Source organism: Typopeltis vanoorti, chromosome 5, assembly GCF_054136105.1.
Source record: "Typopeltis vanoorti isolate ZY-2024b chromosome 5, IOZ_Tvanoo_1.0, whole genome shotgun sequence".
Lineage (NCBI taxonomy): Eukaryota > Metazoa > Arthropoda > Arachnida > Uropygi > Thelyphonidae > Typopeltis > Typopeltis vanoorti.
In genome coordinates this window covers 98,641,127-98,657,500 of record NC_143553.1, presented here as the reverse complement: position 1 = coordinate 98,657,500, position 16,374 = coordinate 98,641,127, and the positions used below count along the sequence as shown (strand labels likewise).

The 16,374-nt window shown below is 33.2% G+C and overlaps 1 protein-coding gene across 1 annotated transcript in view; it reads right to left on the bottom strand.

The window, feature by feature from the left end:
* Positions 1-15,536, bottom strand: part of LOC150106683 (H(+)/Cl(-) exchange transporter 5-like) — an 89,034-nt gene extending 73,498 nt beyond the window's left edge. Inside the window, exons 1-5 of the mRNA XM_090393453.1 lie at positions 15,411-15,536; positions 5,625-6,024; positions 4,587-4,714; positions 3,957-4,109; positions 301-498 (exon numbers count right to left, since the gene is read on the bottom strand). Coding sequence (XP_090249579.1) covers positions 301-498; positions 3,957-4,109; positions 4,587-4,714; positions 5,625-6,006 — 861 coding nt within the window. The 5' untranslated portion in view covers positions 6,007-6,024; positions 15,411-15,536. The remainder of the gene's footprint in view (positions 1-300; positions 499-3,956; positions 4,110-4,586; positions 4,715-5,624; positions 6,025-15,410) is intronic.
* Between the last annotated feature and the right edge of the window lie 838 nt (positions 15,537-16,374).

The window sequence follows — 16,374 nt, the reverse complement described above, 5'->3', positions numbered from 1 at the left end:
TATCTACCAAGGGTCATTGCTCGATTCAAAAAAAAAAAAAAATTGACGAATAGCGTTTAGGAAATAAACGCCAGCTACATTTCAATTGAAAAACTTGCCAATAAAGAAGGTCGCACCAAATGAACTTGGTTATTCAAAAATAGTGCACTATTCGAAGTTGACTTCGAAGAGATTTCGCATCAGTTTAGTTTGAAGCACTTGATAATGGAAGATTTTTCGGGCGAGATGCTTTGCATGTTTTCCAAAAGAAATGTGGTATAATACAGAATAATTAAATAAACACATTGTCTGTGTACCTACATCTTTTTTCCTAGTCTTGAAACTGGTAAATACATGAGCAAATATGTTACCGATGCAGCAGGATACGTGTACCAATGAACCTTTCTTTCCCAAGCTGAGGCCGGCTGCTACAGCTAAAGTTAGACCTAAAGACTTAATGAGAAGTGTACCTTTACTGAGACAGCCTCGAAGTACAAAGCCACCGAGAATTGTTTTGATCTAGTAAATAGATAAAACAATATTTTATACAAGGAATCCATAACTTAATATGCACTTAAACCTAAATAAAATCACAAATTAAGTTTATCATGTAAAAGTAATTTATTTTTAATAAACAATAAGAAAATTTTATTTTAAATCTAACACACTGTGAGTTAATTAAAAAAAAAGATCTCTTAATACATAATGCATTTTGCTAAATTTGACAGATTTCGACTTAATAATTTCTTCAATAACATGTCCAACACTTAGCAATACGTATACAGGTTACTAAAATCCATTGAGCAGGGGAACCTCTTGGCTGATCCAAGATGAAATCCTCTCGATTATATTAGAAACTCAAGTGTGTGGTGCGAAGAGGACAAGGAAACTAACGGTTTGTAGGCTCTTAAAAACAGCTTTTTTTTTGTTGTTGCTTACGGAATTGACAGGATTTAAATGGATCTTCCAATACCTAAGATTGGCCCTGAGCATTACCACTAATTACTAATTATTAACTCCCATACCAATTTGAAATTATAGAATTTTTCAGTTAGTTTCATAACTGTTGAGACAGCAAAGGGGAACTACAGGCAGTTCTCGACTTACATATAGGTTGCGTTCCAAAAGACTGTCTGTAAGTCAAAACTACTAACATCAGTCAAATCGGCCTCTGAAGGGGATAGTATCCCATAGAAGTTTATAATATAAGCTAGAAATATAATGTAAAGTGCTAATAAATGGAATTTAAAAGAAAATTTTCATGATAAATAACATAAATAAAAAATCATAAATTTGAAATATATTTTTGAAACAATTTAAAATATTTCTAATATTTTAATGCTTATATTCACAGTTGATGTAGCCAGCTTAAAAGTCACGTGATAGAAATGCAATCTTGATCGCTTTCGTAATTCTTAATGATTTTCAATTTCATCTCGAGATGCGTGTTAGGTTTACGAGTGGATGTACCACTCACCACTTGATCTTTAAAGTCCATTATTTAGCCCTGTAAATCACAGTACAGTTACATAAATAAATAAAAAAAAACACGAGAATACGAGACGTTTCTCAAGATCGTCCGGACTCCGGATTTGCGTTAGTCGGGGACTGCCCGTATCCTCTATATTGTACATATAGAAGAACCTGAGTAACTCAGTCGGTATAGACGAAACCATTTGGTCGGAAAGACCTAGGTTCGATTCCCGTCCATGACGTGAGGAACCTTTATCTGGTCTCTTTCGACTAAAGGTGAGTTAGCCAGTCTCATACGGCGGTAGAGGGTTTTTTCTTCGCAAAGCTCTTTTTTCGTCCCTCAGAACAGGCAAATCGGTAGGAGAACATACGCAATTTACAGACAAAAAATACATTATAACCAATAGCTTCATGTTGGTTTCATAAGATGGTGCCGTACTATCCATATGGGACTCACGGCCGCTGTATCATCATACACTAATTAATTAATTAACTACATATAGAGGATACAAATATTCATACCGCATTCAATTTCCTGAGGTGAATGATTGCTTAAAATCAATATAATTACTAGCAAATAGTTTTTGTCAGCAATTTTTCCCCTATGGGAAAAAAAAATAAAAGCAGTATTAAATGCAAAAACTGAAAAATCAAATTAATTAATATTTTAAGTATCAACACTATATGTTATGCACAAAGTTCTGCTACCAAAAATATATTCTGTAATACACACTAGGAAGAAATTGAATAGCTGTTTAATGTTCGTTCATTAGCTTCATAAAATCTTTCTTTGATGCAATTATCTAGTACAAGGGAGCAAAGATCTCTTAGTTCGAAGAGAAATATCTACGATCCAAGTATCAAAATTCGTTTGCCATGCGTTCTGTTAACCCTAACCACTTTGCATTGTGTATACAAATAATCATATTGCATACAACTTCCTGAGGCGAATGGTTGCTTGAAATCAAGATAATTACTTGCAACTAGTTTTATCAATAAGGTTTCGTAACTTTTAAACGATATTACGCTTCAGAAGATTATCAATACTTCAGGAGTTGAAATACATATCTAAACATATTGGAAAAGAAGTGACAGACTTTAAGTGATCGGATAAAGAAACGGAATATGTTTTTTTCAGAAAACGCAAGAGCTCCCAAATTTTTTCCTAGTAAAATTGACGAATCATGAAGTGCCTTTCCTGTGAATATTAAATAATTATATAAGAGCCTTTTTGTCTGTCTGTAATACAAATTTAGACAACTGAAATTATGATCACTAAATTTTCTGTGGACCAGTTTATTTCATTTTTTATAATAGTATACCACACATGAAAAGTGTAAACTTGTGAATAATAGTTAGTGAGGTGGATGGGCTGAATTAAACTACAAATAATCCTTGAATCCTGTTTAGTTTATATGCGAAAACTATTGGACATATTTTGTCTTCTGATACATAAAAATCAGTGCTTAATTTTCTCGATATTTTTCATATTCAACAAATCTTTAATACGGAAAACATACAGAACAACCTATAAAATAGTAATTATACCAAATAACGTCTTGCTTAGCTGAGTGGATAGCGTATCTCTACTATAACCTATAGGTTCTACTCCTACTGGGGGTATGGATGTATATGAATGAAGATAAATTTCGTCGTCAGTTAAATGAGACTATCCTCTTCCACCTTGCAGGAGACCAGAAGTGGCTTGGAAGTTTTCTATGTTTAGTCACTAGAACAAGAGTACTATAGTTTTAAAACCTTTGGTCCTTAAGTAACTCCGCTCTCTGGAAAACTACTTAATGCTCTGATAGGACTTTTTTGTTTTGCTTTTTTATTGGCCAATTTCCGATAATAGATCTTTGGCGCAGGTTAATTTTTTTTTTTTTTTTCATTATTCCCGAAGAAATCCGGGTTTTAAACTTTTCAACTCAGTTAAATCAGTCAAAGAATATATTGTATATATAATTATACACACACATATAATACTGTTTCGGATTATTAGACGAGATGACGACACCTGTATAGTTAATAAACTGTATCTCTTTCTCTCTATATATCAATATAAGAGATATTTATGTTTATTAATATAAATCTTTTATGCAAAACAACTTTTATTCAGAATAATTACCTCGATAATGAAGTAATTAATTGTTAATTATCCACATTTGACATTACTGGATGCCGTATGATCATTCCCATACCACATAGGGTTTTGGGAATGAAGCCTTCAGCTAGAAGAAGTGGTAGTGACACAAATTCCCTTTCCACACAGAGTGGGGAATTGGAATTTGTGGGGTGGTCACTAACATCCATGCCCGTAGCGGGATTCGGACCTGCAATAACTTTATCGAATTTTTTATGTAGTCATAATGAAGTATTGAATTACGACGCGACAATTCATGATTTTGGAAAACAAAATTAAAATAATCCTAAAAATCATTAAGTTCCTATAATTAGATAATATATAATTTTAACTAATAATAAACTTAAAGCAAAATTCTGACCTCAGGAACACCTGAACCACTAGCATACGGTGCAAAATATTTGACCAATAAAGCTGCTATTGTTGCAAATAGAACACTCCATAATACGTACATCAGATAGGAAACGTTGTATTCATCTTCGTTGTACCCGAATATGTAAGGCCATGGAAGCCACTAAAAAGAGAAAGCAAAAGAAAAAAAAAAGGGGGGGGGATTTGTTATTAATATAAGAAAAACAAATAACTCTATGTTGTAATAATGACGATGTTTTAAAACAAAACTATTTTTTCCCGCTGGATAAAACTGCTTATTTTTATATTAATTCAAAGTAAATAAAATTTACTCTTGGCGATCTCTGTACTAAGCCAAAAGGTTTCGAGACTGTAACTCTCTAATATACGAAGTAATACTGTACGTCTTTCAAGTTTACTTTCTCTCTCATCTATGCCTGGCCTACGTATCAAACAATATATCAAAATACATACACAGGCATCAGAGCTGATAGCAAAGAGGCCAAAGATTTTGTTTTCCCTTAAAGTGATAGATGTTCTGAAACTTTCACTCAAATTTGTACATTCTCAATTACTAAACAGAGATGGATAACTAAAAACAATGAAATAGTGATCGTAAGTAATGAAAGTCACTGCTTACCTGTTTACAAGTGCTACTGTTAATTCCACAACAATGAATGTTATTCAACCAGAGTTTAGGATAACATATTCCTTCACGAAGATCAGCAAGCCAAGAAGAGGTTATGTCAATAACATTAGCTACAATACCTGAAAATAGGAATGTTACTAAAATAAAAGGCTTACACAATGTGTGTGTGTATTTTTTAAGCAAAATATTTTTAAAGTTGAAGGAAACACAGAACATACGTAATATAAAAGGGCCATTGTATTAACAAAAAAACGTAATGTAAAAAAAAAAAGAGTATATTTTCCAAAAAAAAAATATTGTTTTTATTGGTCATCCTATTTTTATTATTTATTGACTTCTTGAAATAGCTCTCACATAGGGGAAATATTTCTCCAATGATACAGCACCGATAATCAACTCTTTATGGAATCCTATCGACTTATTGGGACATATCGTTGAAAGAAATGGAAGGATCTTGGACATTTTTTTTTTTTTTCTTGGGAGTAGGATAAGTCTCTGCTTTATCCGGAAAGTTCGGTTGGACTCTCATAAGTTATTTAACAACTGTAAGAAATAAGAGATTTAAAATGTCCAAGTATAAATTATATTTCAAATACTCAGCTTATATTCGAGTGCTTTCATCGACTTGGATTAATAAGCGGCTGGTTTTTCGAATTAATTATCAGAGGAAAAAATATCTAATATAAATGTCATTCGAAAAAAATATATAAAAAACGAGCACAAATTTAGCCCATTATTCTTCCATGACTATTTTTTCAGTTTTAACATTTTTCTAAAATACGTATTAACTGTACGAAACTAATTTCTTGAAATTAAAATTTTGCTTCGAAGTAATATGACGAACTGAAATGAATATAATGAAAGAGAATTTTCATTAAATCGTTATGTAATTAAAATTTTACTATATTTATTTAAATAATTAGGATTTGGGAATTTTTCGTTTTAAAGAATGAAATGCGCATGCAACTGATGACATATATTAATTACATTATCTTGCTAAGCATCAATAATATATTAGGTGGTTTTTACCTGCTACAATTCCAATCATGGTAAGACAAAGAAATCCAGATATGTTTTCCGAAAGAACATTTATCAGCCTTCGAAACCACATTTTTAGTTTCGTTCTAAAAGGCTTCCAACATTCTTGAATATTTAACCAATATTTCTTCAATGTATTGTTTTTTATCACATTTTCTAACTGCTGTCTAATAATCAAAAATTTTGGTGCGTATCCTGACAACTTGCCATCCTGTTTTGGTAAATCAGGTGGGATTTTCATTTCCACGACACGGCAATATTGGTTTCTGGGTAGAATTGTGTTATACTTCAAAAGACAAGGAATTGAAGACTTAGTATTATGGGAAGAATGAAGGAGCAATGGAACTTTCTCATCGTCGGTGGAATTCATCATTTTATTAATTAAAGCCACCTAATTAAAACATAGAAAAGAAAAACTTACATAAGAAATACATTGCAATTACACTTAAAAATCAATTCATGTTTCTTATATATATATATATATATATATATATATTAGGGTTACCAAGTAATTTTATAAACTTGGTTATTTTACTCCTAATATATATATATATATATATATATATATATATATATATATATATATATATATATATATATATATATATATATATATATATATATATATTGTAAAGTAAATATATATTGAAATTTTTATAATAAAATATGGACAAACATTTCATTTAATATGTTCGTGATACGATTTTAACAACAAAAGAACAAAGATCAACAAAGGAATAGAATCAAATTTGTTGTCATGGAAGTATTTTAGGTTTTTGAGTGATCTTTACTTACTTAGTATAAGAATCTACACGGATCTCTCTATTTGCAATGTAAAAGTGGTAATAATTTTAAGAACTTTGCTTTAAGAATATGGAATTAAAGATTTGAAGGACATACAGCTATCGAGAAAATTGACTGATGCACTAAGAGTATCCTGCTTTGTGTGGGGCGAGTAACAGAGTTCGCTGATATATGTTAAAAGCTGTTGTATACAGATCGCGAGTTGACCACATGACAGAAGTATAAAGATCATTTGATAGGGAATGCCGATTTCATAGATTGCTCTGGTTCGTCATTCGTTAATTCTCGACGATTGCGAGAATAAGTAAAATGTACTGATTTCTAAAGCAAGATAGCTCTGTTATAATATTTAAAGCAATGATGTTATTTTTTTAAGAAATTAAATAACCATTCAGCACAACTGATTTAAAATATTATGCGCATTGAGAAGACAGCTTTATCTCTGCTTAATGTTATTTTATAACTCACCGAAAGATTTATCGAGTAATTTACTTGGTAAGCCTTAAAGGCTAAATGAGCAACAATGAATAAAATGAATGAAAGACAATTAGTGCATCATGGTTTCTGCAACTGTTTAACTATCAGTATTAGTCAAACAACTGTTAGAGAAGTCTTCATTCACAGATAAGTTAAATTACGAAAAACTATTCCAAAGAGAATAAATATAGGATGATTTACTATGACCGAACTTACAAATATATGCCAAAATACACATCTCATTAAAGAACTTAAAATCAATGTATTTATCCCCTACACTTCTTAGCTGTGAGAATACAATTTGGCTGAAAATGGATTGGACTGAAAAGCTGTTGTTCATAGAATCCTGAACCTGCCTTTAGGCAGATAATAACGAAATACATCAAAAATATACGTGGATCCCTTATGACAAGTAGATTACTTAAGGATAGGGTGTACCATGGATTTGGAAAAATATTAAAATTAATTAAATTTTATTTTAATTATTAAATAATAAATGAAAATAATTATTAATTATATAACATTAATTAATTAATTAAAAATGAAATTTTTATTTGAAAATTCTGAATTTTTTGTGTCACTTTTTTTATGAAACAATTTTTTTTAGTTCAAATTTGCTACAGATATTCTATCATGTCTATTAAATAATATAAACTAAATTTATTGAGCAAATATCAGTTCCTTTAAAGCTATGAAATTTAATTTGTCCATATAATGATTATTACACAAATCTTTCATGTTTGAAAAATAAACTTAAAAAATAAAAATGAAAATACATATCATGATTATAATTTTAGTTCATTTCCTGGATATATTAAGCTGTGTTAGAAAAAAATTAATATTCTAGTTACTTAAGTATAAAGAGCTAATAAGCTTCATTTCAGCAATGAAAACATTACTTAAATTAAGGGGATATTAAATCCCACATAGTTTTAAAAACGAATAAGAAACTCAAAGATTGGAATCAGAGAGTTTCTTGCCGAATATAGTAAACTATAAAGTATAAATTTAAGTAATGTTTTCATTGCCGAAATGAAGCTTATTAGCTCTTTATACTTAAGTAACTTAATGGTTGCACCTGTTTGGAAAACTCGTTCGCAAAGTACATAAGTTCTTTTCGCTATACACTTTGGTATTAGGTCTAGCTACTCACTGATGAAGCCTCAAAAAAGGCTGAAACCGGTCTGGGTAGTGACCTCCCTCCATAATGTAATAACAGCATACATTTCCTAGGAAATGTGTTTTTACATTATGGAAAATACCTAAGAATAGCGATCTGAACTTCTTCCTCCACCTTTGCAACGAGCCGCCCAGTATTGTACTACGTACTAGGATCACTTGCATTGGCTAACGCTAGTGTTCGCCGATACTTTATAGTTTACTATATTCGGCAAGAAACTCTCTGATTCCAATCTTTGAGTTTCTTATTCGGTTTTAAAACTATGTGGGATTTAATATCCCCTTAATTTAATTAATATTCTAGGACTAATAATTTTTAAGATATCTTGCCAAAAACCAACTGCAATGTGTTAAAATTTACAAACCAGAGAAAAACCAATTTAAAGTTTATAACTATACTTTATTATTATTCTATGAATATTTAAAAGCCACCAGGAAAGCTTTGAAAACACACCAGTTAGTGGCAGCCATATTGGTGTTGTAAACTTTGCTCTGATTGGCTTATTTCAAAGTAGCTCACAATATAGCAATAGTAGCAAGAACCAATAAAATTTCTTCTCACAATTGATTTTACTTACGAAAGTGATGTTAACTAGAGCTTTTAAATCTAAATAATTTACTTTTAAAAATTTTTAATTATGACAATTACAAGCAAAGTTATAACAATTAAAAGTTTTTGCATATTTAATGAGCATTTAAATGATAAATATAAAGTTCAGATAACTCAAAATGTAGGAAGTTTTTAAATACGAAAATTACGGAATATAAACTTTATAAAAATAAAATAATATAATTTTTTTTTCTTATTTTTACCTCAAAACTATGATTTTTTTGTGGGTACCCTAACCTTAAACATCCTTACTGCAGGCAAATCGTATTATAACTGATATATGTGCACATAGTTGACCTGATAGTATTTGAGCGGGATTAAATGATCAGTAAAAAGTAATAAATGGCGAATCTATTTCAAACAGTTACAGAATTATGGTAATATCGCGCTATTCGTCCTTCGTGAAATTTCTAAAAAAATTAATAAAATTATGTACTTTCTGTAGGAAGTTCATTAACTTAAACGGAGAGAGAGAGGGCACCACTACAAAATTACCAAGAAAGGAAAAGGGAACCGGCAAGATGATGAAGCGGTACTCATTACAGTGGGCCTAAGCTACATAAATGCTGTATTTGAAATATGCATCCCAAATGTGGGATTTTTGGGTTCGGCTTGGACTCGATGTAACTCCCATCCAGAAAAGTCATAAATCTGTAGTGTATTAGTACAATGGGGTTCGCATTGGATAAATGATCATCTTCCAACTGAAATCATAGAATTTTCTCATTTGATTACTGTAAATTTATCAAATATCTCGATAATCATTACATTTCTATCTTTGAACAATATTATAACATCATGAAAATATTCACTGTAATAATAAATTATCACGTTTTACCTCTTTAAATTTGGATTACGGAGTACGGGTCCTGTGAGATTCATGTGAAAAAAAAGACGACCTTGAGTACGATAATAAAGTCAGGTGTAAATTTCACTGCACGACATCAGACCACCTACCACCACCCAGCTTATCGAACGGCTAAAGTCAGTTGAGAAAGTCCACGTCACATTTGAGCTCTAGAACAAAGTTCCTGAATTATCTAACCCTTGGCCACCCATAGTACTAGTGCACTATAGATTTATAAACTTTCGTGAGTGAGAATATCATTGAAACAAACAAACAAACAAAAAAAAAACATTTCTAATATTTTAACATTTTTTGTTATGAATTTTCAAACTATATTTCTGGAAGTAGAAAAAAATAATAAACCAGTGTACTACAGTGGGCGTTATGGTGAACATTTAATTTTAATGAAAAACTAATAACTTTTTGTATGCTCCCTCAAAATTAGTTAATTTTTAAAAAGCAATTGTTGATTATGAAAATATTGCATTTTATTTATACATTTAGTTATATGTATAAATCTCTTTAATACCTGAAGACTGATGAATTCAGGAAATATTTTTAATGAACGCTATAGCTGTAATGAAAACTGGCTTAATGCGCTGTTTCATTACAGCTATAGCGTTCATTAAAAAATATTTCCTGAATTCATCAGTCTTCAGGTATTATACATGTTCGTACCCTAGGGGTACGAACATGTATAATAAACATGTTCGTACATGGAAAAAATAAACATGGAAAAAAAACATGTTCGTACCCTAGGGATACGAACATGTTTTTTTTCCCTCCCAATAGTAACCCTACCAGGAGGTAATTTATTCCTACATATTCCATTGCATTACAATGCTTATATTATATGTAACTTACAAGTACTGATTAACATTTCTATTTATATTTTTGTATCAATTTTCATATACATATGTTATGAATTACAGTATAATTCACATAATAACAGTATTTATGTTAGATCACAGGGATTGGAAGTTGATTTTATTAGCAAATTTAATTAATTCTATGTAATACTTTTCGATAAGTCTGTCTTCGCACTGGCCACTTGTCTCCGGAAGTGATGACGTGTTGCATTAGGGGCATCCAGATGGAGTCCAATAGCTGACAGTCGTAAAGTATGTGGTCAACAGTCTGTTGGAGGTGTGGACTGCAAATGCACGATGGTGATTCCGGGATATGGAATCTGTGTAAGTAGTGTCTTAGTTTTCCCGTTAGTAGCTTGGTTAAACCTAGAGAAATGGCATGTCTTTTCAGCCGGAGTCTGTTTCTGATGCTAGGAAAGAATTCTTTTGTTGCTGATCCGTTTTTAATGTTTTCCATTCTTCTTTCCACATGTCTAGGCTTTTCTCCTCTGCAAGTGTTTTTATTGCAGATTTCGAGAATTTCTGATAACTTGTTTCTAGCTGCTTCTTTAACCAACTGATCCGCTCTCTCCTATGCGCTTTCACCCAGCAGAAATTGATTTCCCATCCCTCTAGAGTGAGATTTCGAACCAGATTTCTTGTCTGTTCTATCAATGCAATATGGTTGTTCTGGTTTTTTATGGCGTCTATAATGCTTCTACTATCGCTGTAAATTGTTGCTGTCTTTTGCTGAGAGGTGTTGAGTTCTAATTCCTGGAGATATGTGAGTGACTGAACTATGGCAAGTTGTTCTGCTTGGTTGTTGGAAAACAGAGAAGATGCAGTCTAGAACAGTGTTCTTGTATAATGGACTGTCTGTTGTGTGCAGTGAACGAACAACCGACGTTCCTTTCGGTTTTGCTTCCGTCAGTGTATAATTGGAATTCGTCACTTTCAGAGCTTTCCTTCTCCTTAATATTTGTTTTCTTTGCTGGGTGAGGCCACTTACTATAGTGAAGAGGATGTTCGTAGCAATTTGGATCGATGTTGTAACTTTCGATATATCTTCCGGAAGTGACTTCATATATGAGAGATAATTCTTGTATTTTCAGGCAGATCGGTGTTAGAGCTGCAATAACGCAAGCTGCCTCGAAAGATATTGTCCTGTATCCTTTAATTATGCGTATGGCTATAAGACGTTGAACTCTGTTTAGTTTTTGTCGGTTTATCTTTGATTTTAGTGTATGTTTCCAGGCAGGTGCAGCATAGGATATCAGTGGCAGTATAGCACCGGTATATATCGTATTCGGCGCTCGTTGGCCTAATCCCCACTTATTCCTTGCCGACTTAGCTAGGAAGTTTACTATTTGTAAGCTTTATTTTCGGCAACATATGAGATATGCCTATTGAAAGTGAATTTTTCGTCTATTGTTACTCCCAGGTATTTTAGCTAACTGACTACCACGAGAACTTCTCCGTTTAGGAAGACTGTTACAGGTTGTTTTGATTTTTTTCGTGAGATGTGGAGCACTTTAGACTTGGTGCTATTGAAGGTCACTTTCTTCTCGCGTGTCCACTCTGCAATTTTAAAGAGTCCTTCGTTGGCCGTTACTTCTAATTGTGAGCCGTCGCGTCCCCGAATCATTATCATCGACGAAGGCTATGACTTTTGTTTCAGTAGTGACAGGAAGTCTTAAAAGAGAGTCGTACTGGATATTCCAGAAACCTGGCCCACAGCAGGAACCTTGCTGACAGCCTCGTTTGACTTTTTTCCCGTTACAGTTGTGATTTTTAGTGTCATAGTTGCTCTTCTGTCTGAAAAATAATTTTTTGTAAGGTAGAGTAAGTTTTTAGGGCATTTTAAATCTATTAATCAATTGATTATGGTTGGCCATCAAGCAGCATCGAAGGCTCCTTGTACATCGAGTGAGATCAGTAGTACATCTTTTTTTTTGCTATAGACTGTGTTCTGCGAACTTCCCTTCCATAATTGCGTCTACTGTGCTGGACTGAAGTCTGAATGCGTATTGATTGCTGCTTAATAAGTTTCTTGGGTAGACGTGGGGCATTATTCGGTTTATTAGAAGTTTTTCTAATACCTTGCCAGCAACGTTTACGAGGCTGATTGATCTGTATTTGTTAATTTCGTCTGATGTTTCTTTTCCTGGTTTGATTATGGGTATGATTTTTGAGTGTTTCCATATTGAAGGAAATCGTCCTCATTTTAGGCATTTTGTAAACTGTTGTTATGAATTCGAGAAACGCTGTTAAGAGTATGTCGCTGCTTATTCCGTCTTCGCCAGGAGTTTTTCTTGGATCCATCGATCTTAATATTGACTCGATTTCGTTAGTTGCAAATTAATCCTCGTCAGGAAAGTCTATATCTGTTTCCATTCTTTGTAAGTTTTGTGAATTTCTTCATCTGTTGATTCATCGTCATGGATCAACATGACGATGAATGATGGGAATAAACTTCTCCATCATAACAGCTGCAGTTTCTGCTAAGTTTATAGGGTAAGTGCTGTCTGTTTTCTTGATAGTTGATAGTATAGGTGTTGTCTTGATCTTGCTTGCTGCTAATTTATATATGCAATTCCAAGGATTCGATACGGTTGAAACTGTACAAAATTTTTTCCATGATTCTGTTTTCGCGTTTGTAATTTTGGACTGATAGCTGTATTTGGCTTTATAGTAGTTCTGTCTTCTGCTCTCTCTTAAATCTTGGTTATTGTATGTTCTTTGGTATAGTCGTCTGAGTGCGTTCACACGTTTTCTTAGGACTGTTAGTTCGTCGTTCCATCATGGTACTGATTTTTTTCCATCTATGTTTAGCTTCTTGGTTGTTCTGAGTGTTTGATCGCTAGATTTTTTCTGTCTTAATGAAAGTTCAGAAGCAAGGAAGGCTATATCAGTTTGTGCTGATGCCCAGATGGCTAGGTTCTTGTCTAAGCTGATCTGTTTTTCGCTGTTCGCATTAAAATGATGTTCTGAGATCAGGCATGAAAATTCGGTTTTTAATACTTTAGCAAATATCTCTAGATTGGTGAAATACTTGATGTTAATGCGATGGTTTGTGTTATTTATTCCGTTTATATTTTTGTTACTGATATTAAAACTTAATATGCGATGATCAGAACAGCTTTCCTCTTCTTCGCATTTCCATTCAGAAACCCGGGGTAAAATAGCGTTGTTTGCCAGCGTAGATCGATGAAGCTGCTTCCTCTGGTATTTTCAAATGATGGAGTGTTACTGTCGTCGTTTAGTATGTGTAGGGAGTTTGATACTATGAACTCTTCCAGTTTTTTACCTCTATTGTTTGTGCTCTCGTTAAACCATAAAACCGAATGGGCGTTGCTATCTATTCCCATAATTAAGCCGTGATTGATGGTAAAATCCATGATGTCGCCTATTTTTTCTAAGTCATATTTTATGTCGGTGTGATAGTTTAGATACATACTTGCAGCAAAAGTTTTAATTCCTCTGTACGTAATTTCAATAAGTACCGAGTCCTCGTTGCTGTGCTGAGAAATTAATATTGCGTCGACTTCAGGTTTGACCACGAGTATTGCAACTCTCTTTCTTTCAGATCCTTTGGAAACTATTTTAAAATTACTTGGAAAGCCGCATATTTTGTTCTTGATGTTGTAGGGTTCTTGTATTAATGCCAGTCCTATATTTTTCCTATTTATGAGTTCTGTTAAGTGATTGACAGCCTTGATAGAGCGTTGTAGATTTATTTGAAGACATGCCAGGGAAGTAGTACTGTTTCTACAAGCTTTATTATTGCTTTCCATAATCTGTATTTTGAATTTTGTGCTGTTTGTAGTAGTTGTATGTCGGGCAGTCTTTGCTTAATGCCATGTGTTTGCTGTCATTTTTAGTTTTGGCATGCTTGTTGTGACTTTGGCAATTTATGCGATTCATCTCTGACTTATTTCATGGGCACTCGCTGAACTTATGTTCTTTAGAGCAGAAGGGACAGGTGGTTTTCCCGCCTGCAGTCTCGTGTATGATGGTGAAATTTATTGCAGTTAAAGCATCTCAGAACGCTTACATAGTCTGCGCAATGGTAAATTCTCCATAGGATTTTGACACCGGTTATAAGTAGTTTGGTTCTCACCGTTGGATCGACTTCTATAATCAAGTTTCTTTTGTTCGTTTTTTTATTTGTCATGATAAATTTCTGTCGCCGATGAGGAGTTCTTCGTTCTGCATGCGGATTGAGTCTATTGCGTTGTTAGTATCTGTTTCACTGGGAATATCATATATTATCAACCTTGGAAGATGTTTCTTACTGGGATTTGCTACTAATGTGTCTTTGCATTCCTTAGATATTTCGTTATGTAGCAAGTCTACAGCAGTCTTTTCTCTTGATTCAATTAACACTCCTCCATTATTAAATACTTTTCATTTTTGTGATTCCGATTTTTATTTTTCTTGGGTCTATTTTTTCTTTTATGAGATTTATGGTTTCTTCGCTGTTTAGTTGAGCTATCGGTTTGACTATTAATTTATTAATTTTCGGATCCGTCTTTGTTTTTAGCGTTGTTTTTGTTGTAGTCTGTTGTACTATCGATACTTTAGTTGCATTTTTCATTTTATTAAATAGCTTTGTTGAGCTATCGGTTTGACTATTAATTTATAGCAAGGATTGTTTTCGGATCCGTCTTTGTTTTTAGCGTTGTTTTTAACTACTTGCGAGTATAGCTGAGCTAAGTTAGGCTGTCCCTGGTTGTTTGTTGTAGTCTGTTGTACTATCGATACTTTAGTTGCAGTTTTCATTTTATTAAATAGCTTTGTTAGTTCGCTTACTGCTGCTAATATGTCCTTTTTTAAAACATTTCTGAGATTGCCGCTTACTTTGGCAACGTTACGCAGCAGATCTAGGGCTTTTTCGAACTCTAATTCGTCCCGTGCCGCCATCTTAATATTACTTAAAGTTGTGTGAGTTATTGCTTTCCTATTGAACTACTACGCTTTCTAAGAAACAAAGTTTAAGAATGTGTACTTACAGTTTTGTTCCTAGAAGTGACGCTTCCGTTGAATTAGGCTTCAGGGGGTTGTTTCTTGTGTCCTTTGTACCTCGCAGTGGCAACAGGAGGCAGGGGAAGGTGTTAGCCCGTGCTGTAGCAGCTAATCCTATTATGGCCGGTTTGAGATAGCTGAACAATAGATAGTCTGACCACAGAAGTATTCAGTTCAAAAAGATGGAATAAAGTTTCAGTCATACGCGCTTATAGCTATGAAACAATAGAGTAAATTACTCACTGTTAAATAGAGCACTGTACGAGCTATCAATCGATACTAGATACATACAATTTTTCTGTTCGATACCGCACAAAATCAAGGTAAAAGCAGGAGTGATTTCAGGCACGCCTGTTCGCGTCCAAGCTTGAGCGACTGTGTTCTGTGTGTGTGTGTGTGTCGCAGATAAGTTCAGTAGGAAGTCAAATTTACGGATCTGAGAGCTGAGTTAGAAATAAAACATTTAACCAAAGACTAGAAACCACAGATATGAGAGCTCCGAGAAAGATTAGGGTGTGTGTGTGTGAACAGATGGCATCAATGGCAATATCATATTAAAAACGAGAATATTAGCAGAGCTAATCTCAAGTAGTATGGTCACTTAAACAGAATGGGGGAGCAAAGACTAGCAAAACAAATATTCTCTGCCAGGTTGTCAGGAAAAAGACCTAGAGTAAAACCAAGATATAGGTGTATTGATAATAAAAAGTGCCTTAGAAGACAGATATATAAGATCTGATAATGTCATGACAGATAACAGATTGACTTGGAAGAAAACTGTTGATAGGAAGTTAGTAATGATGTAAGTTCTTCATGTAGTACTATCATATCTTGTACAACCCTTGAGGATACATGTCAGGAATTGATGATGATGAAAAATTTAAAGGAAGTTTAAATCAAAATGTGTTTCTTGGCATGTATCGACTGAATGCCACAAGAGTCCAGTTCGGT